We start from the raw sequence: 20,531 nt of genomic DNA, 5'->3' as shown, positions 1-20,531 counted from the left end.
ACAATTTACAAGGCATGGTGTAAGACAGAGATAAAAGCATTTTATTACTTGTATATCACAATAATCTCGAGTATCATACAGATTCTTCTACGGCAATCACGTCAAGAAAATATGACTGTCTCTTTTCGTGTTTGCCAGCTGCACAATCATGGACATGAAGTGGAAAAAATATAGGCTAATTGTAAAATTCTGCAGACAGATAAGATGCCCACCAGAAAATGTAGCCAACCACTGCATCATCTGGGGATAGGAAGTGTAAGAGATTGTGCAAGTGGTTGGGTTGAGAAATCATCATCGGCTCTTTACAGGACATAATCATAATGCAAAATTTGTAGCAGGCATAAAATACAGCATTGAGGTTGAGCATGTATGACATCACACAGTTACTTGTCTTTTCCAAAGACCAAGCAGCAGTTTTCTGAACTGTTACAGTTATAATCATGATGAACAACTGAGCATCTACGATTGTTACTTGTTTGATTCTTAGCGTCCTTCGTCACACGGAATTTTAGTGTCATTCGTAGCCACACGGATTCTTAGCGTCCTTCGTCACACGGATTGAGCTTTTCAAGGGTATTATTAGATGCATGTACAAATGCCCATTTCGCCTTGTCTTTTTTCGCCTTTTCCCATTTTGCCTTTAAAAAATATACATTTCGCCTTCTCCTATTTCGCCTTTTCCAATTTTGCCTCTTCCCAATCCGCCTTATTCTATCTCGCCTTTGTCTTTTTTCGCCTTTTCATTTTTCGCCTTATGCTATTTTGCCTCTGTTTTATCTTGCCTTATCACAAGTTGCCTTATCCATTCTTGCCTTCGTCTCAGTTTGCCATTGTCTTAATCTGCCTTCTCCTATTTCACCTTGTCCTAATTTACCTTTGTCCCGATTCGCCTTCATCCTATCTCGCCTTAACCCGCCCCGCCTTTGTATTATTTCGCCTTCTTCCCATTCGCCTTCTTCCTACTTTGCAACAAACTTGGTGTCTTTACCCATGTTTGTTGAGTCAATCTTTCATATGAAAGTGTCTTCAACAGTGTTGAAGGGCTTCTAGGGTCCATTCGGGGGTACCCCCAACCAAAACCTGGTGGACATTGCCAAAATTACAAGTGTAGATAACTTCTCAGCCATTATAGTCATATTACATTACATACCATATTACAAAAGACTTTTGTCTCTTTTACCCATGTTTGTGGGGCCAATCTTTCATATAAGAGTGTTTCCACGAATTATGTTTTGGTACCCTACCCAAGGCTGCTGCTTAATTACCAATATTTTCAAATCTTCATAACTTCTGAACCATCCACATGTAAACTTACATGTATCTCCAAAACCAACTTAGTATATTTACCCATGTTTGTCAAATCTTAGAGTTTTCCAAGTCTTTCATGGAAATATTTTGGCATAGTGTTTTGGCATTCTTTGATGAGTAAGACTTGTGACCTGGTACTATATAGGAGGGATGGGGGTGCTAAGTATTTTATTGATCATTCAAAGTGTGAGTGCTTCTGAAGTTCTTTATTATGGACTATGGTCAATAGGCCTACTCAAATCCAGCAATCTGGAAGATGTATTCCTTTGATCATTGGGGAATTATGAGGCCTTCTCACAGAATGAGTTAGCTCTCAAGAACGTCCCACGCAGTGTTCCCTTTGGATGGTTTTGGTATGTTTGATGTTCTTCATTCTCAGCAATGCTATAACTTAGCATGAGATAATACAAGTCCCAAAGTTTTTTTGAACAAAATCATTAAACTACTCAAAACACTGCCCCCCCCCCCCTGCGAATAATAGACCCCTTGCTTAACGAAGGCTGATTGATAAAAGGCGAAGTGAGATATGGCGAAACGGGAGAAGGCAAAATGGGAAGAAGGCGAATTGACACAAAGGTCAATCAAGAAAAGGCAAGATGAGATAAGGCAGGATGGAACCAAGGCAGAATAGGACAAAGGCGAAATAAGAAAAGGTAAACTAGTATAAGGCAAGATGAGAGGAAGGCGAGTTAGGAAGAAGGCCAATTGGAACAAAGGCGAGATAAGACGATGGCGAAATCGTAGAAGGCGAATTGAGAAAAGGCAAGTTAGGAGAAGGCTAAATGGGAGAAGGCAAAATTGGATAAGGCGAATAAGGTCACAGTTAAGGACAGCCTTGGCGCAAAAGCTTGCCAGCGAAGGCATTTAAGGCCTCCATGTATTTTCTCTTATCCTGTCCATACCATTCCACCACATGGCTTGACGAATCCAGAATGTATTTAGTCCTGGAAAAGAAGTGGACACAACTTATTAAAAGAAGCATACAACTCGTAACGCCAAGAGGCAAACACCCGTCATCCCTACCAGTCCTTGCCGTGACCAGAAGCAAACACCTGTCATGGTCCATATTTTGATTTACAAGTCGACCTCATGGTTGGCTTTTGTCTTCTATTGTCTTTTTGATGTAGCCTGGGATGGCCAACTGGCCCAGGGTCCTGGCCGCGCAGGCCCACAGTCTTTCATAGTTGTGCATGCTCATCAAAACTGTACTCTAGTCAAATTGTGCATATAATAGATCGATCTCGTGTAATGCAAGGAGCACACGTTGCAGGGCAAGTTTCACTGCAACAAACATTTTGAACTAGGTGCCAGGTTGCGACACCTAGCTTGACTGCCATTTCGATGTCTGTTTCCACTAATTGCCAAAATTGTCAACAACTGATTTTGCAAGCTGTACGTACTGTGCTCTGCCATTCTTATCCACGTATTGTTTTCCGTCCATTCCCATCACCAGGTACGATACACCATCCTCCATCAGCGGATACACACATTCAGAGTTCCAAACGAAGTGAATCGTCTCACCAGTGTCGATATTGTCACTTCCTGAAATCCAGGGGAAATAAGTCACATAAATTAGGTATTACTCTGACGCTGGAGCGCAGTTTGTGGATTATTTGCGATTCGTCACAATGTGGTGAATTATCGAACTGAAGAAATGTGACAAGTTTTCAAGACGAAACCAGTGGCTTTTCTGTCAAGGTCGCACGCCTGAAAACAGTGCTTTTCTCAAAAAGCCACATTTTACTTACCAAGCTTGATAACATTTTGAATCTCTGCCTGCATTTCCACCAGAGGTTTGTTGATGAATTTCTGCCCTGCTTTTACTTTCACAACTGAAACATGAGCAATAAATGATTTGATTACTACCAAACACAACCGGTTTATGGGACAGCTTTCTCGTAATTAAAGGGCGAGTCCTGATAAATTACTGATAAACCACTCAATGCCTGGCTCATCCATACAAATCATGATCCCTCTGCGGCTTTGTTTTTTATAAGAGTCCGGAAAAAAGCTCCTGCGTGGCACATCTAGGGCAAGTCACCTCAACTAAAATAGTAAATTATAGAGCCCTGCTAGACGCCATTATCGAGAGTATACGTGTAACGAGCAATCAGAAGGGAAACTGTATGGAGAAGTGTCATCAATTTTTAAACCTACCGTAGTTGTAAATGGTGCATGCATCTTGGTATAATATGTTCCTGTTCTTAATCCTGAATCTCAAACCTCTCGGCAGATGAGCTCTGTCAAAACCAAAATATTCAGCACATGTTCCTGTGGGTTTGGAAAAAACATGGTCAGGGGCATACATCCAATAGCACAACACTTTTACATATTCCTGTCTACCACAACGAAGCGTTCGTTAATCTAGTTCATTCATTGGTCGTTAAAAGTTTTCCTCTGTTACAAAAGCTAAATAACGTAGAATGTAAACACTTTTGACGCGTAATGTAATAAATTCTTTAGACATGAAGTTTGTGTGGGCTGACAGTTTTTGGTTTATGTTGCCAGCTGCGGATGTTTGATGACTGAAGCCAAACAATCGATGTAGTTTTTAATCCTGGCTGAAATCCATTCGCTCGACATCCGCCTGGAAGGTCTCCGGATTCCTCACAATACGGTTGTCGGACTTCACACTCACCTGCTACGCACGCACAGACCTCCCTCCCCTGCGAATTATCACAGGACTGAGCCAGCAGGGCACTCCTGGCATGAGGGTGGTAGAACTTGGTACATTGTCGGGTGTTGGGCTCGTAGTAGTCATACACCTTGACGGCCACGGGCTGGGTCTTGCCAACTTTATACTTCTGGGTCGCTCGGAACGTCACGAAGGTGTCCACAATACTAGAAATCTATAAAAGTGAATATCTTTCTGAATAGGAGTGTAGACGTCTAAGTCAACACTGCGTTGTTCTCTTGATGGCTCTATCTCAAAGAACCAACTGAAATGTTCGCATCTCTAAGAGGAGACAAGTCTTGTTTTGTCGAGCTGTAATATATTCTCCTTCAGTTAGGGGATGTAAACATGACCATTGACAGGCTACCACTGGGTTGGAACATCCGTAATCTGGGCCCAGATGGTACATGTACAGAAGACAGGTCCGATCAGCTAATACCTTCAATACGTTGAGCAAGCCTTACCTCTTTTAAGTAAAACAGCACCGAAGATCCCGTTGTCTCGAACTGGTCAATCTTACCATCCTTTTTCAACTGAAAGTAAAATAACGAAATATGAACCTTCTAGTTGGCTTTTACTAGTATCATGAGTATCAAAATTCACATTGTCTTCAAGACGTTCGAACCTTGCGGATGGAGAGGCCGAGTAAATGTTTGCCAATGTTCTATAACCGTAAAAACCCCGCAGAAAACAATTTTTGATAGGCTCGTTTCGCCATCATCGAAAAATTAGTCTTACCTTCTCCAAATCTGGCAGATACGGTTTGAATCCAGTGAACAGGGAGACTTCAAGCATTGACATCCCCACCTTCTGGCCGCCGTTAAACCTAAATGTAATATGAATCATTTCATTATACAGCTTACGCATTGTTAAAGCACAAGTGCCGTTAGTTCAAATTCGAACAAGACGTGGAGTTCTGAACGTCAAGCTCGCTTAGATACGGTTATGTGGACGAATATCTGGGACGGTGTTGCTAATAAGGCATTTTGATTCTTCTATCAATTCAGGATTGAGTCTTCACCTACTGTCACATCCTCATCACGCGTGGGACTTAACGCTTCGTGGGGCTGTTCTTGGGGTTGGTATACCAACAACGCCCCTTAGCCTACACTTCCATGACTTTTACTCCACGATTGGTACTTCTTTCCCAGCTCAAAATGTGATGGTCAAGATGTCTTATCGAAGGCATTAGAACCATTCGACGTACCTTATTCGTGACTGTATCCTCACCACGAAACTGCTTGTTCCCCCATCATCAGCTCTCTTGAACCGAAACCCGCCGAACCTCGACCTATCAGGGAGATTCTGAGCAGGCACGGCATCCAGTGGACCAAGGTCAGCAGCCGTGGCCTTGTATTCCGTGCTGTCAACCTCTAACGTGAAAGGGCAGCCCTTGTCATCCTTCGCGGGAGCATGGTAAGTACACTCAACCTGAAGCTGGGCCAACCCTGTACCTGTCGCTTCTACGTTAAGTTTGTCACCAATAGGAAGATTCTAAAGACGGATTAGATAGTCTTGATGAACACAATTGAAAGAGTTTGATAATTCAACCAAGTTATAAGGAGGATGACGGCAATTCATATTGTCATATTTATATTGCAGAAGAAATGCGTTCGTGTTTATTTGCGCTGACTTAAGACATATTATTACTGACACCAGTTTTGATATTAAGAACAACGTCCTCATCCGTCATGGGAATACTAGTTTGGTATCCTTATTTCGCAGCTGGAGCTGTCGACCAACGAGTCATTCCGAGTATATGAAAAACATGGGAAAAGGTGCTGCCTGCCTAAAGGTAATTTTGGGTACGGAAGAATGATGTAGCCGATATGGACACTGAGAAAGCTACCTACACATGTACTGCTATACTGAGAGAGCTACCGAACTTACATTCTCAATAAGTATTGGAATCAGGCTATTTGTCTCATTCAGGACCAAGTTGTCGTACACGCCGAAGGAAGTTCCACCAGCGTAAAATCGTATGTTCATCTTCAGTATACTTCTGGAGCTGGCTCTGAAGGCGTATTCCGAAAGGGCCTCTAAACCTAGGACAGTATCCTGAAAGAAATCATTCATACTGAACTCGAGATACTTAGAACCCCTCGGAGCCTGTCCTTCTCGACTGTTCGTTGGTCAATCGAACACATATCACGACCTGTGGGACGGAGGTTGGAACTTATGAGAACCGGCTCATACATGTATATCTTAAAAAGAACGAGAACATTGATGTTACGGAACGACACGACAAATGAGAAGATTATGATGAAGAAGTAGGGTAGAAGAGTTTCTTTGTTCGTTTTCTGGCTAGTATCATGGAGGAACTATCAACAGCATTCAAAATGTTCCCCACTGGGGCAACACATCGAATGTGGTACAAACAGGCGGTCACCAATTTGATGACTGAGTGAAAAACACGAACTCATCTGCCTGTACAGCACGGACGACACAGGACTAAACATAGCTTACGGTTGTGGACGAGAAACTTCCACTCTTCGTTCTCTGCCGAATAAGCCAGGATACTATCTGTCCACTGTTGGTGAAGTTACTCTCCTGGCCGCTTGCGAGTAGGGCGAGAATGGCATAGGAGGCGGTTTCAATGGCGGCGGCTGGTGCGTTCTTGGTGTACCATGTGGGCTCGTTGTGATTGTCCGGTTGACGCCCGTCAAGGTTCCAGTATCGCATACCAGTTACTGAAATATGTGTCGAAAATGGTTCAGAAAATGGTTAGAAACCCTACCTCATATAGACATATCGATATCAGACCTCATTTCGAACAAGCTTAACTCGTCACAGCCGAGACTGTTCCTCGATGATTTCACGAAGTGACCAATATCAGCATCATTTTCATTTTGAGAAAACTCCACTCAAAGATTCCGTATAGTTTGAATGACTCTGTGCATTACATATGAAAGAGTATAATTGCACGAAATGCATGAATAGAGGGTAAAGAGTTACAGGACTGACATGGCTTTGAATACTAAAGCTGATACCCAGTGAGATGGGGATTTCCTTACCTGGGTCAAAATTCGACATAGCCCATAGAAGTTGGTTTTCCTCAAACTTGTGCTGGCTGTTTGCCAGGGTCAAGGCATAAGTGAGGATCGCTTGGCCGTATCGGTTACCCAGCACTTGCCCGCTCTGGCGGTTTCGCTCAAGATACTGGACTGCCTTACGCATTGGACTGGCGAACTCTCTGGACGATAGGTCGATCTGAAAGTGACATGGATGTCGACTTATTTGTTTGCCTTGGTTAAATGTTTGACAGCTATCTATTTTAGGGGGTATTACCGATGGCAGAAGTTGATGATGATTTGCATGCACCTTGTGCAGTGATAGTCCATGTTGTGTGATTAGGCACAGTATGCTGCTTTTGACAATGAATAATTCGACGTTATTGTAGCAGCAGGCACTTAACACTCACTACTTCACTGGAATTTTTCCACTTCCTCTGGCACATTCCCTCCATTTTTGGCGGCCCATACCCCATAATTATCGTTCATGAGATAATTGGGCCGTTTACACGGGACCAAACCAAACCCGACCGGATTGATGTTGTGCATGTGGGATTGATTTCTTGATGATAAAAGCTATCACGTTAGAGTGTTACAAGGTCGAAAATGACATTACTTTAACCTATAGCTGGCATGGAATGCTCCAAGCTAGACGCAGGTATCGTATGTGATTTGCTGAGGGTTTCAGGCAAAGGCCTTTCGCCATATGTTTCTTTGGAATGGACGGCAAATCTTTACGATTCGACTTCGAAAAGTACTTACCACATCCTTGCAACTGTAGATGCATTCCACAATGAAGGACGTCAGCGTCACGTCGTTCATTAGAGATTTGCCCTGAATGATAGAGCGATAACACACAATTCAGAGATGAGATTTTTTAAATAACAAAACAAGAGTTCAAAATCGGATAAATTCCCACAGGATCCTTTCTTTATGGTGTCAGACAGATTGAAGGGTTTAGGCCTTCTATTAAGACCCATGACCAAAGTTCGTGCGCAAAGGCAGCCGGTATCGTTGATGCGTGCTTAAGATGATAACTTTCAGCCTTCCGGATAAGTTGAGGTGTTGTGCGGTCGGTCAATTCTTTGATGTTTGGGTCTTCTGGCTTCCTCCATCCAGCAACAGTGCCTTGCCAGAAGGTCTTTGCAAGCGAGTTGTGTCGGTATACGTGCCCAAACCAGTTGGACTTCGATCTTTTCACGGTGGCATAAAGTGTCTCGTGCGTTCCACATGCTGTCATCACCTCTTGTCGGACTGACATTTTAGTTCTTCGTACAATCACTTCCTCTCTAAAATGTTTGGATGCAGAGGGTGGAGGCGCTTAGCAGGTGTCGTCCAATACATGGCAAAGGCAAAATAATAAGTGTTTGCCATTGTTATTGTTTACTCACCAGCATTTCTTTGTGGACGACAACATGAGTTTCGAAGAACTTCCCGCTTCTGCCGTCCTGCGCATTCTTGAAGAGCCAGTTCACGGCGTCGATCACGTGCTCTCGTACTTTCTCGCCAATCTGGTCAAAGGTGCTGGCCTGGCAGAACACTTTGGTGACAAAGGCAGTCAACCTGTATTAAAGAAGAAATTATGTTCGTGAGAGTTTCCAACTTAAACGGTGAGAGTGGCTAATATGCAGTGGTGCTCTCCAGGAAGAGCAACGTTTGCAATGATAATGTCTTGACGAGATGGACGTGGATTCAACAGTCTAGGAGACATACCCTGCTTGCTACCATGCCCCCGTATGTTGTATCATACTAAATCTCATCTCGAACAAATGATTTCAGCTTGTGCTGCAAGGCGGTTTGGGGCATTCCTTTGTAGCGCACTATTTTATGCAGTTTAGTGAATTATCAGTGATCCCGTTTGGAGAAGTCTCGGTCCAACTGGACGGACGTCATTTTCATATGAAAACCCAACATATTTCATACTTGTCCCTTTAGATGGTGCAATATACAAAACATTGATACGTATTTACCATGAGCTTGAGGGGTAGTATGTCCAAGCTGCAAACGAACCATCCTTCTTCTTATAAGCAAGCTGGCTTTCGTATCCCTTTGTGATGAAGTCATATGCATTTGCTTCCAGTTTGCCAGTTAGTTTGCCGATCCGTAGCAGGTACTTGGTGGAGTAAACGAGTGGGCCCATTGTGATAACATTCTGTTCTCCACAGCCCGTTGGTAGTTTGAATCTCTTCGATATGTCAAAGTTTCCAGAAGGGACCATTGGACCGAGTAAATTACCTTGCAAAGAAAAACATATCAGTGATAATGATCACGATGATGAAACGTTTCTTGCGGCTGATGTATTTGCCTTTCCTTTCCCTTTACTAAATATATTAGAGCTATGTGGGCCCCATGAAACATTTTAAAACCTTACCGTAGAAAGTACATTGACAGTAGTCAATTTCCTCTCAAGTACTTCACTCTGTTCGTTGATAAATATGTCAATGAGAATACGTGTACTATATTACGCATCTTTTTTGGTAAGGCAGAACAATGATCAGTACTGTACTCATACTTACCATGAATACTGACTGAGCACTTCTCGGTTTTTGGGATGGTATCTACTGGAAACGTGAGAGGAATCTTCACGGTTTGACGCTTTGCTTTTTTGTCGATAGTGACTGAAAGAGGAGAGGCTGGTCACTGATTCGGCATAAATCAGCTGTCGATGCGATTTTACATCAAAATATTACTATCAATTAACACCTCGAAGACTGCCTTAACTTACGCTGGTACATTTATGTTCATTCACGGTCTTTACGGCTGCAGGTGGTGACGTCACGGCTTGCAACAATGCTAATGCTTCCCCCCCTAGCCCCAAGATCCTAGCTCTCAGACAATCTGTAACCCATCGTACCCCGCCTGCCGCCAACCAAACCACAACCGTGGATTCCTGGCTTTTTAGCTTCGAAATCCTTGCCCGAGATAGGTATAAAGTTAGTTGGCTGGTGAGTATCCGACAAACCAAAAGCTACTATCAATAAGATCCAAGCGCGGCAATACCTACCTTCCAAGTTGGCTGCTCCACTGCCAGCATCACCCATGATACCTTGAGGATCGAGGCGGATGGACTCGGTTTTGTATTTTTTCACACCTTCATTCTAAAGACAAAGACAACCACAGCATAATCAATTGCAGCCTCAGCCCATGAAAAGTTCTCATATCATTTCGACAGTCCTTTGGTCGATATTGAGATTTCGAAAACAAAGCTGTGTCCATTGTTTCTTTAGTACCTCTTTGCAAGCAGTTTATATCGGTTTCACTACATTATATGCAGCGCAAGAAACAGATGCGAGGTTTCTGTGAACCTTGAATTTCTTTTTCATAGCATGTTGCACGGATTCTACAGCATTGTCTCTGAAAACTGGATTCATATATGCTACTTACAACCACTCGGATATTCTTGATGACTTCATCACCATCAAGATTACTCAGAGCTTTAACGCTTATCTCTGATGGTAGGTCCTTGGCCTGAACGAAAGAAACAATTTATAACTTATGAATAAGGAATGTTCTTGATTTAGTCTTGAACAGCGGACTTATCATACACATCTTCGTTTGCTGACCCTTCTGCTTCCCATCTCCACTTTCCCAGGAAAATATTCTTGGGGCTTTGATCAGCAATTGGCCAATCAAGAAAAGAATCACGACAATTCCCTTTAATAGACAGGGTCTCTGGTTAAACAATTGACTCGCTGGAAATCTCGCATCCTCCATTCAGAGAATATTGACAGTTTCCGTAGCATTACCATGCCATATTTTACGACAAGGGGACAAGAATGTAACCTCATTGAAATAACAGCCACCTACGAAACAGAAATTGTACTAAAATGGTTGTCATGATATACAGACATGGCTTGTTCGCTATCGGTTTCCCTGGTGGGTCCGCTGGTATCTCACGGAGGGTACGCACAAGTCCTTGCCAGCCTCTTACCTTCAGCGGTACAATAGGGAAAGTGACCGACTTGGCCGATTTCGCTTCCACGGTAACCTCTTGTCGGTAGGTGTATTTTTCCCGCTCTGCTGCATAACAGATACTGTCATCTGCCTTCAAGCTCACGTGGACCCTTACGTTACGGTTGCCCAGGTTATAAACGGTTGCCTTGACCTCGAGCTGTTCTGTCCTGACTGCAGCGTACGGTAGATCAACGTGGACGAAGAATTTCTTCCTGCTGGTGATGTTGGTCGGTACTGCCACGCACATGCCCTGGTCTGGCGACACGCTCACCCCAGAGATCACCCACGTGGTGATCGAATCGGGGAGTCTCCGAGTCAGGACGGTGCTTGCTTTATTTGGTCTGCAAGACAAGAAATCCGTTATTCTTCGCCATGATTCGGAGATGTGAGCTGTACTCTATACACGTCTAACATAACATGCGCTGTTCAGGGAGCTAACAAGAGTTGGAGAATCAGGTGTCGTGGCTTCTTCCGTAGGCCTACGATCGGTTTTTCCTTGGTACGAAATTGTCTCAATCTGATGCTCTGAAAGAGGTAAACCTACCCAAGAGTCAGAAGTTCGTTGATCCATGTTTCTTGGAAGTCTTTCCTTATATCAACCTCTACATTCTCAAATGATCCTTGAAGGAGCTGGTCATCATTGGCGCCTGACCTCCCACGGCCACCTGCCACTCTGCCTGCAGCAAGGAGTAAAGAAATTAGGAGACAGAAACAGTAACTTGCTGCCTCTTTTATCTTGTACACTCATGTCGTGGATTTCAATGTTTTTGTAGCCTTTTACTTGGTTACCCTAGAAAGGTCTATGTCGAAACTCGTTCACTGCATATGATCTTAGGATTTGAAATAATCACGAGTAAGGATTAAATGAGACTTCAGGAAAATTGGTTTTCAAGAAGTGGTGAATATATTTGCGAACATTGATGAGAGTCAACTTACGTTTCTCAGCCTCACAGCACTGTAAATACGCCTGAGAGCAGGACCGTCGTGTCGATCCGTAATCACGAGTGAGCTCCCGGCATGTCCTTACAGCATCGACACTGTCGCTCACTCCCTGATTGCAGCATACCTTATCCTGATCGCTCAGACGAGCGACTGATCGAGAAGAAAGAAATATAGGAAGGGCAAATCATCATTCATCTCCGAGCGTTTCTCATTAAAACTAAAAGATGAGCAGCTAGAATTACTCCTCCCACCAGTGATTACAACATGCATGTAATTAATTTTTAATGAGTACATCATTATTTGAGTCGGCCCCATACCCAGCCATTATGGGCCTACATCCGTCAAAGCCAGACGATATTTGACTGTAGCAATGCGAGAGACAGGCATTAGTTAAGAGAGAATCTCGTGAGGTCCTTCAGTTTGGCGTGTTGTTTGACACCATAGTCTGCCTATTCGTTTTTAAGTGATAGGATGCAGCACGCAACACGATACCTTTCTCTTCGACTATTGCCGCCACTCCGATCTGATATAATTTCCAAAGACACCCAGAAATCGGCAAACTGGAGTCTGCCCAAAATAATGGAGGCCCTGGCCGATCAAATAAGAGAAACTTACTGATATCTGAATACGTCGCCATGACATCTCTCCTCCTCCTGAACTTGTTTTGTGGACATCCCTCTGTGCTCCTTCTTGGGATGGCAATAACGCCTGTCTTTGCTAGTACGCTTAGTCCAGCTTGCTGTAAGGAAAAGTGGCTGGAATGTTTAACAGGTAATCAGCCGAGGTAGAGGTAAAATACCTCACCAAGCTAGATAGCAAAGCTGCGATACAACCGAGCCAATCACATTACATTGGCTTACCTTGAAAACATCAGACGCGTCCTTGCCCCCACCAGGACCACACCCTATGTCCATCTCTAACATCTTCTTAAACATCTGAAATGTAAAAAAAAACAGGTTTACTTTATTTTCAAACGCAAGTTATGAGTAAAATATGGATTACTCATTCTGATAATGATATCTAACTTTCTTTCTTCTTCTATAGAATGATCGCTTGTATACTGTCTGCTCTCGCAAAGTGCTTTACATTACCCAGCCTAACACACAAACCTTTCTGTAGAATTCAAGGGAAGAAATACAGCACACCGAGCTACACCTGGCCACCTCGGACCAGTTGAAAGTGCCGTGTGGCAGTGGCTGGGTCTCGAACCCACGACCTCCGATCAAAACTCGGATGCTTTTCCTCTGTGTGACCCCGCAATGCACACCGACACACTCTAAAACCAGGGTAGAGTGGGTCGGTAATCACTCTCGTCCACTGTGATCTCTGGCAATAAGCTTTGTAGTGACCCCTTCGCCTTGAACACCATCTTAATCATGTTAGCTTTGAAAATCAGACATTTGGTTGAAGGCTTCATTCATTCCATGACCTCGCGTGGTTCAATCTTTAGACCTACCTTACTCCTGGTTAGGATATCCTTCTCACTGAGCAGATAGACAGCCTTGTCCACCCCCAACACCGAGACTGTTGACCTCTTGCCGGCGGCGATGGTAAGCTTCACATTATCTTTTGGTAAATATTCTCGATGGTTTTTCTCTGTTGTGATGGTAAGCTACAAAACAAATCAAACACGATATTGACAAAGGATAGCAAGAACGATAGCACACATACGTGTATTTGCAGTATCGAAATCGGCGCTTTGACCAGCCAAAATGAGGCGAACTACATTTTGCAAACTCTGTCTCTGGCTCAGTTTAGTACTAATGACTTAGACATTGGGTTCTCTGAAGTAACAACAATGTACTTGACCTCCTTGAGCTTCACAAGACTGACATTACCCCAGCTGAAATCGTCAAAACGGAGAAGAAGGTGAGCCGGCGGCCTCCAGCTAGCCAGCCAAGGAGCCACTGGACTTCATGAACACATCACTTTACATCACTTCGTACTTACCTCATTTCCACATGATTTAACAATTTCCAGAACCAATGAGTCACTGATGATCTCACGGCCGCTGACGTAGTAGGCTATCACCCGGGCTTGCGGGGACATAAGGGGGCTGATCAGGATGTTTTCGTGAGTTTGCCTGTCGTTCACCAGATTCGTGAAATGCTGCAGAATCTTTCCCCGGGCGACAACCTACAATTTAAGTGAGTGAAGTGAACATGTGCCGTCTTTTACTCATACAATGTTGTATCCTCCTTGTTGAAGAGAGTACAAGGAAAATGTCACTTTTTACAAAACTCCTCACGAGTGAGGTAAAGTATTTGTATGAGGGTTGTGGATGGCATGTACTGCTCTTCTCTACCTCTGCTCGTCCTATGACAGAGACACAACATAGCATGCCAATCATCACACCATTACTTAGTATTAGTTTACGAAAAGTGGAACCTCCCTCAGTGGAAACCTGCGCAGGCATGACGTCCTCTCTTAATTAATGGGGAGAGCGATTATGGTCCCAAATGGTACGTTTCATCAAACCTCTGTACCGTACGTGGACACCTTTTGAATCATACCTTGTTGGTAACTGTCAGTATATATATTGAATGTTCTTACCATAAAGTTGACCTTCTTGGCTCCACTCTCAGTAAAATCGGCCCTGATCTGTAGATTCCGGTTGATCTTGACCTCTGCACCAGAAGTCAGCACCTGGAGCACCATGAATTTATTGCTACCACTCACGTGTGGCTCGAGAGTGATTGGTTTGTTAGCTTGGTGTTTGGCCGCAAGACCAGCGTCGCGTGTGCTCACCTAAAATTCAAATGGTAGCCGTTGATTAGTTACCAAAGGTACATGTACTCTAAAGACAGTTCAATTACTAGTATGGACGAGAAGATACTAAATGATACGGCCTAAGACCTTTTCAGTGTGGTGGCGGTGACAAAACAATATCATGCCTTCATTTGCCAAGGTATATATAAAGAGTTACGAAATGTGTCCAGTTCGGTGCCTTCGTCATTTCAGCCATTCTTCTTTTTGCTAGCCTATCAAATGAAAAATTTAACGTCACGTGCCACTTTTCTGATAATTGAGTTAATGGCATCTTTGATAGTTACTTGTGTGTACGTAGCTCGCTTTTTGAGGGCTGCAATGAATACCATTATAAAGAATGATATGGTCTATGAGTCAGTGTGAAGCATTGGGGTTGCATGTTCTAATGCATGTCAGTAAGATCCTTGCGGTTTTGCCTATTTTCACGAGGTGAAGTATTTCTTGCACTAGCATCATTGGATCTTGCAGGGCGATTTTATGTACTTACTGTGATTATCAAACTGGATGCAGTACTAGGTATATCTAAGGTCACCTGCTGCCTTCCACTCTGGTCAGTTGTGTAGTTCTTCGTTGCTATTTGATTGGCATGAGCTCCCTGCTGTCCGCCTCCTGGAGTAGTGACCAGGGCCTTTATGCTGATGGGGATACCAGCCGCCACCAATTTGTTGGGGTAGGTCAGGTCAAACTATTTAGAACAAGGTTATCATACGGTACGTTTATGTGATATCGTAGTTTAGCGTCGTTTCAGATATTGGGCCCTGGACTATTGTCCTGTTAGATTTTGTAAAGCTTTCGATGAGAGTTTTTGTCATCCTGGCTGAACTTTAGCACTCGCCGCTAATGACCGCGCTTACCTAACATGTGTGAGGTGAGGGGCGTACGAGTCTGGTATTCCAGGCCCGGGATTCCAGGATGAGCTTTTGTGATAAAGCCCTCTGAAAAAAACGGCTTCAGTGACGATTTCATCAAATCGTTTTGATTTATTTTACATGGGCATCTCGAGCTGGGTTTGGTTTTGGGAATGGGTACTTCATTGACAAAGATAATGGCTCTCCGACTTATCGGATTTGAACTCGAGATTCGTACGTGACGTTTTATTTGTTCCAGAGGAAAGGTCACAAACATGTACATTCGGTTAGAGCGATGCTCGCTTACCTAACGGAGAAAAAGCAACAATGCTGCGAAAACGATTTCTCACCTCGATAGAGAAAGGCAAACCAGGTCTATAAAACTTAGGCATCCTCTCGTATGAGACGACAAAGGGACTTTTCACGAAGACAGCTGATGAGTCGCTGGAACTCTCTTGCTTCCCAGTAGCTCCCTCTCTCACATTCACTCTAAGGAGGAGGCGGGTATTCTCCGGCGGAAACCATTTATCCCCAAATACATCTTTCGTAATTGCTCCGATATGAACGCCTGTGATCTGAAGTTGTAAACATATTCCTTAAGCAGTGTGTCATTGTTGCATGTTTATCTTTCAATCAGTAAGAGCTGAAACGATGCAATGTGACCAGTTGTTTTAACTCTCTGACCGATTTATCACAAAATCCGGAAGGACAGAAGTTGGCTAGAAAATGATAGATGAACTGTCTTTCTTGACTTTCTTTCTGCTGATAACAACCATATGAAACGAATATATAATGAGTGATCCTTCTGAACTTTCCATACCCTATTTACCCCCAAAAATGTACATACACATGTGGAAGTTATCTCATCTGTTTGAACCACTCTTGCAGCCTATTCTCAAGACCATTATTGTCAAGTGGCCGAACTGGAGATGTACTAGCAGTCATCAAGTTGACCAACCCAACTGAAATATCAAGCACTGACCAATTGGTCTGCAGTACAGTCAGTTGACCTGGACAAACCAACTGGACGAACTTCAGCATGACACACATCTGCTTCTTGTTTTTCTCCTCATGCAGCCTTTCCTTTTCATCAAATATTGCGCATATGGGTGGAAGACAGTCGTACTTACGTCGAATTCTTTGTATCCTATCTGGAGCTCAATGCCATCAGGGGAAAGCAAGTAGTAATACACCGTGCCACGCCCCGTGACGGCAGTACCGAAAACATATCTGGAAAGACATTGACTTGTTACCATGAACTTGTCTCCAGTGGTTGAATATGTTCAACTTGATAATCGCTGAGCGGTTAGGTCGAGTCGTCTCCTGAACTCCCGGAAGAGCCATCATATCACAATGAGCCAGTTGATCATCTCAATGTGTAGACTGGTATGATTAGTGCCCCAAATATCATTTTAGCCATTCCGAGGATGCTGGACATTGTCTGAGCATGAGTGTGGTCACAAAGGCAAGAAACCAGCCTGTCTACAATTTATATATTTGATTTTTTGCCAGTAAATGTTTCTAATAATTTCTGAACCTACTCTGTTGTGATCCTGTATTGGATTTCAGGCTGTGATTCTAGGATGTAGTCGTCGATGATTTTCACTTGGGTCGAGAACGTTGGGAGCACTGCAGACATAAAGTTTAAAAGGTAAAGACATGGCTGAAAATGTGTCGGGGAGGGACAGGTAGGTGACACGAGCGTCTAATCCAGTTCGATTGCTTTTTTGCTACTGTGTTTAACTGGTTCTGCCTAGTGTGGGGAAACTTCTCGCGAGGATTGTATTCACGGGTGCCACGTGAACTCAGTCCGCTCGGATCCCAAACTCTGCATTCGTACATGCTCATACGCGCTGTCTGTGTTGGATAAAAAAGTAATGACAGCATTGATACATACCATATTCCTTCACTTCGAATTCGATTGAAGTATTTTTGACCCCAGGCTGCAGTGTAAAAGTTAGCATTTAGATATCTGATAAGGTTAATAATTCGTCAAAACAAGCTCATTATGAATTCCTTCGTTGTTAACCAATGAATGTATTCAGACATTAGGGAAACCTATTCGAAATAATTTCGTTACCAAATCATAGCCTTTCCTAATAGTGATACATGTATTGTCAAACACGCATTTGGTATTATCAATAGCCACGGCTGTTTCGTCATTTTGTTCTTGAGCAATGCAATTATCTCTACTCGCTACATTCCGTATTAGAGTAACTAAGTAGCCAGCTGGAAGAGATGACCAAAATGCCAGTCTTCGGATTGAGGCAATACAGACACGTGAGAGGTGCCAGAAGTTCAGGCTGAATGTGGAATGCACCGGCCTGTAGATGGGGCAATAGGGAGCTTGAGAACAGAGGACAAATTATGTGTATATTCCTATCCGTAATAAGTCCCTGGCCTGGTCTCAACCTCCCTACTAATGATGTGTCAAAGCGCAGTATGTTGGGCACTGACCATTTGCTAAAATTTACACCAGTATACATTTGGAAGATAACTATGATGTTACCTGTAAGGTATCCTTGTAACTTGCTTGAAGCGTCCAGTTTCCATAGACCAAGATTTTCGGAAGGTCGAATTCTTCTTGCACAAAGCCATTAGTTGCTCGCTTCTTGTTGAACCTCTTGAGAACGTCTCCGTTTGGATTCTACCAAAGAAAGAAGAGAAGAAACTTGTCAGTTTTGAGCATGTTTATTGCAGATATTAGATTCAAACAAATATTCGACCAGCAGATCTTCGAAGCAACTGTACGTTCTAGTGAACCACGTGGCTGAGGAGGCCTTTCACCCTTTCACAGAAGGCGAAATGGATGCCACATGAAGAAATAACGGATGTATTCACTTACAATAACATCAAGAGTAATCTCATGGTTCGAAGGCTTCATCTCAGAGTCAAGAGACACAACACGGATGTTGACTGTAACATAGATGTAATGGATTATTAGAAATGTGTTACATCAAAATGTAGGCTTCTAGGCGGCATCTTCAGGCAGGATTTAGTAGCACAGTTGACATAGAAATGTCAAGTTGTAGGAGTGAGTGATTGAGTTATTCATTTAAGTACTCGTTTACCATTTCAATCTCTTTCTTCTTCTGGTACTGAAACATAGTCCTAGTAGACGTTCACGCAAGGGGATAAGGACTTGGTTCATGGTGTCCTAGTAGACGTTCACGCAAGGGGATAAGGACTTGGTTCATGGTGTCCTAGTAGACGTTCACGCAAGGGGATAAGGACTTGGTTCATGGTGCGGACACAGTCTAGTAAATGGTGCGTCCAGCATACTGATGAATATACATGTATGCGACATCCCGATAAAACAACAGGTCTTTTCAGTAAACTATGGTTCTCCAGCTCCAGTGAGATCTATTGGAGTATCGAAAAAGTCGACAATGCCAAGTAGGAAAGTCAAAGTCATTGGAGAGCTAAAATACGCCCTGAGACGCAACTAGCCAAAAACACATGCAGACCTACCCGTTTCATGTGGATTGTAGAGAGGCTTGTCAGTTTGCAGGAAGAGGTAGCCTGACTCTTTGGAGAGTAAGATGACCGATTCTTTCCTGAAGACGAGGGCTTGACATTCGACCACCAGGTAGACATAGGTCTGCTGTGATACTTGAGGGATGTCCCCCCAGCCCACTCGCATGGTCACCTTCTTACTCTCATCTGGAATAAGTGGGGTTGACATATACTAAGATGGTGTCGGCCGGGGAGCTAATACATGAAGGATCATGAACTTAGGTTTGCTGTAAACCTGTGAGCCTTGGGGAACGGGGAAGCTGTACACCTTGGGAAGCGGTCTCCCCAGACAACTTGGATAGTTGGGCGGAGAGTGGTCTACTTTTTTTTGCCGACTAGAAGTCGAAAGCATTATAACTATGGTGTTGATTCGCACCGCTGGAACCCCTGGTGGGTGGCTCAATTCTCCCCCTAATTCTATTTCAGGTTCGACTGAATACAAAATGAATCAGTGTTCGGGTTGTTGCTGCGCAATGCGTCTTTGTTATATTCGGGTCATACCTTTCCCGATGGTGACTGTTCTCGCGGAGAATCTTTGCCCCCTATCGGGATAGTTTTCCAGGTAGACCTTGACTGTTACCGGGCTGTTCTGGGTGTGATGCAGCGTAACCCAAACATCCTCATCAGAATTCACCCTCAGCAGATTCGGCGAGGCAACGAAAAGGTTTGGGCTGAAAAAGTAAATTTAGTTCCGTGAGGTGTACATCAGACAGACACTTTGATCAACAACTTAAGTGTCATTGACATTTCTTTAAGATATAGGCTTACTGATAAGAAATCTCTCGCAAAATCAATGAAACATACATTGTACATTGCATAGAATATGCCTATCTTTCGTGGCTATTCGGAAACAAAAGTGTCTTCGTTCTCGGCTGTAAATGGGGTTCTGGTCTGTCATAATAGCACCATATCTAGGCGAGGCAAAACCAAGGACCCATAGAATTATGCTGAGTGGTTAAAGCAGACGCGAGCCTCGGGCATCGAAATGCAAAGATTCGACTGGGGACAGTAGCTGGCCTAGGCCTATTCGAACATCACTTCGATAAATCTCTAAATTCTACCAGGGCATTTCCCCGTTCCGCCACTGCACGAAAGCGATTAACAGGTAATTCAAATACCTATTTGGTTGACAGGAAAGCACTAGTAATACCAGAATCTTTCCCAAACAATCTGGTATTACCAATAGCCGCTAGCCGTGAGGTGACCGGGTACGCCATGACGTGCACAGAGGGCCTAGGCAGTCATAACATTGGCGATACGGGATACCATATCGTCTGATGATCCACAAAACTTGAATCCAAAAGAGGCCTATTCAATTGAGAATTGTGTAATTGTGTACTCACCTTGCTTCTGTCAAATACATTGCCGCCAAAGTGACAAACACTCCGAGAATCCACGGAGGAGTCATCATCTTGCTTGCTTCTCCTTTCGATGTCAGCTCAGAAATGATAGCCGCGCGCAGTCGAATAAGATAAGAAAAGGCCTTGTTAAGAAGAATGAGGCCGTTGA

At 43.6% G+C, this 20,531-nt stretch overlaps 1 protein-coding gene across 1 annotated transcript; it reads right to left on the bottom strand.

The window, feature by feature from the left end:
* Positions 1–20: 20 nt before the first annotated feature.
* Positions 21–20,478, bottom strand: LOC135496261 (complement C3-like). Its single transcript, XM_064785494.1, has 35 exons — positions 20,366–20,478; positions 19,524–19,693; positions 18,978–19,169; positions 18,352–18,422; positions 18,016–18,153; positions 17,404–17,449; positions 17,048–17,135; positions 16,637–16,736; positions 15,857–16,081; positions 15,146–15,343; positions 14,443–14,637; positions 13,840–14,025; positions 13,346–13,501; positions 12,750–12,824; positions 12,505–12,628; positions 11,884–12,039; positions 11,492–11,624; positions 10,925–11,288; positions 10,378–10,461; positions 9,998–10,091; positions 9,510–9,611; positions 8,964–9,228; positions 8,385–8,556; positions 7,756–7,827; positions 6,997–7,192; positions 6,449–6,672; positions 5,873–6,040; positions 5,190–5,476; positions 4,721–4,808; positions 4,447–4,515; positions 3,947–4,157; positions 3,466–3,579; positions 3,057–3,140; positions 2,709–2,850; positions 21–2,252 (listed from the first exon to the last, which is right to left on the bottom strand). The coding sequence occupies exons 1-35, from the start codon at positions 20,431–20,433 to the stop codon at positions 2,132–2,134; spliced, it is 5,178 nt and encodes a 1,725-aa protein (XP_064641564.1). The 5' UTR covers positions 20,434–20,478; the 3' UTR covers positions 21–2,131.
* Between the last annotated feature and the right edge of the window lie 53 nt (positions 20,479–20,531).

The sequence above is a fragment of the Lineus longissimus genome, chromosome 11 (genome assembly GCF_910592395.1).
Source record: "Lineus longissimus chromosome 11, tnLinLong1.2, whole genome shotgun sequence".
Lineage (NCBI taxonomy): Eukaryota > Metazoa > Nemertea > Pilidiophora > Heteronemertea > Lineidae > Lineus > Lineus longissimus.
This window is presented reverse-complemented; position numbering and strand designations above follow the sequence as displayed.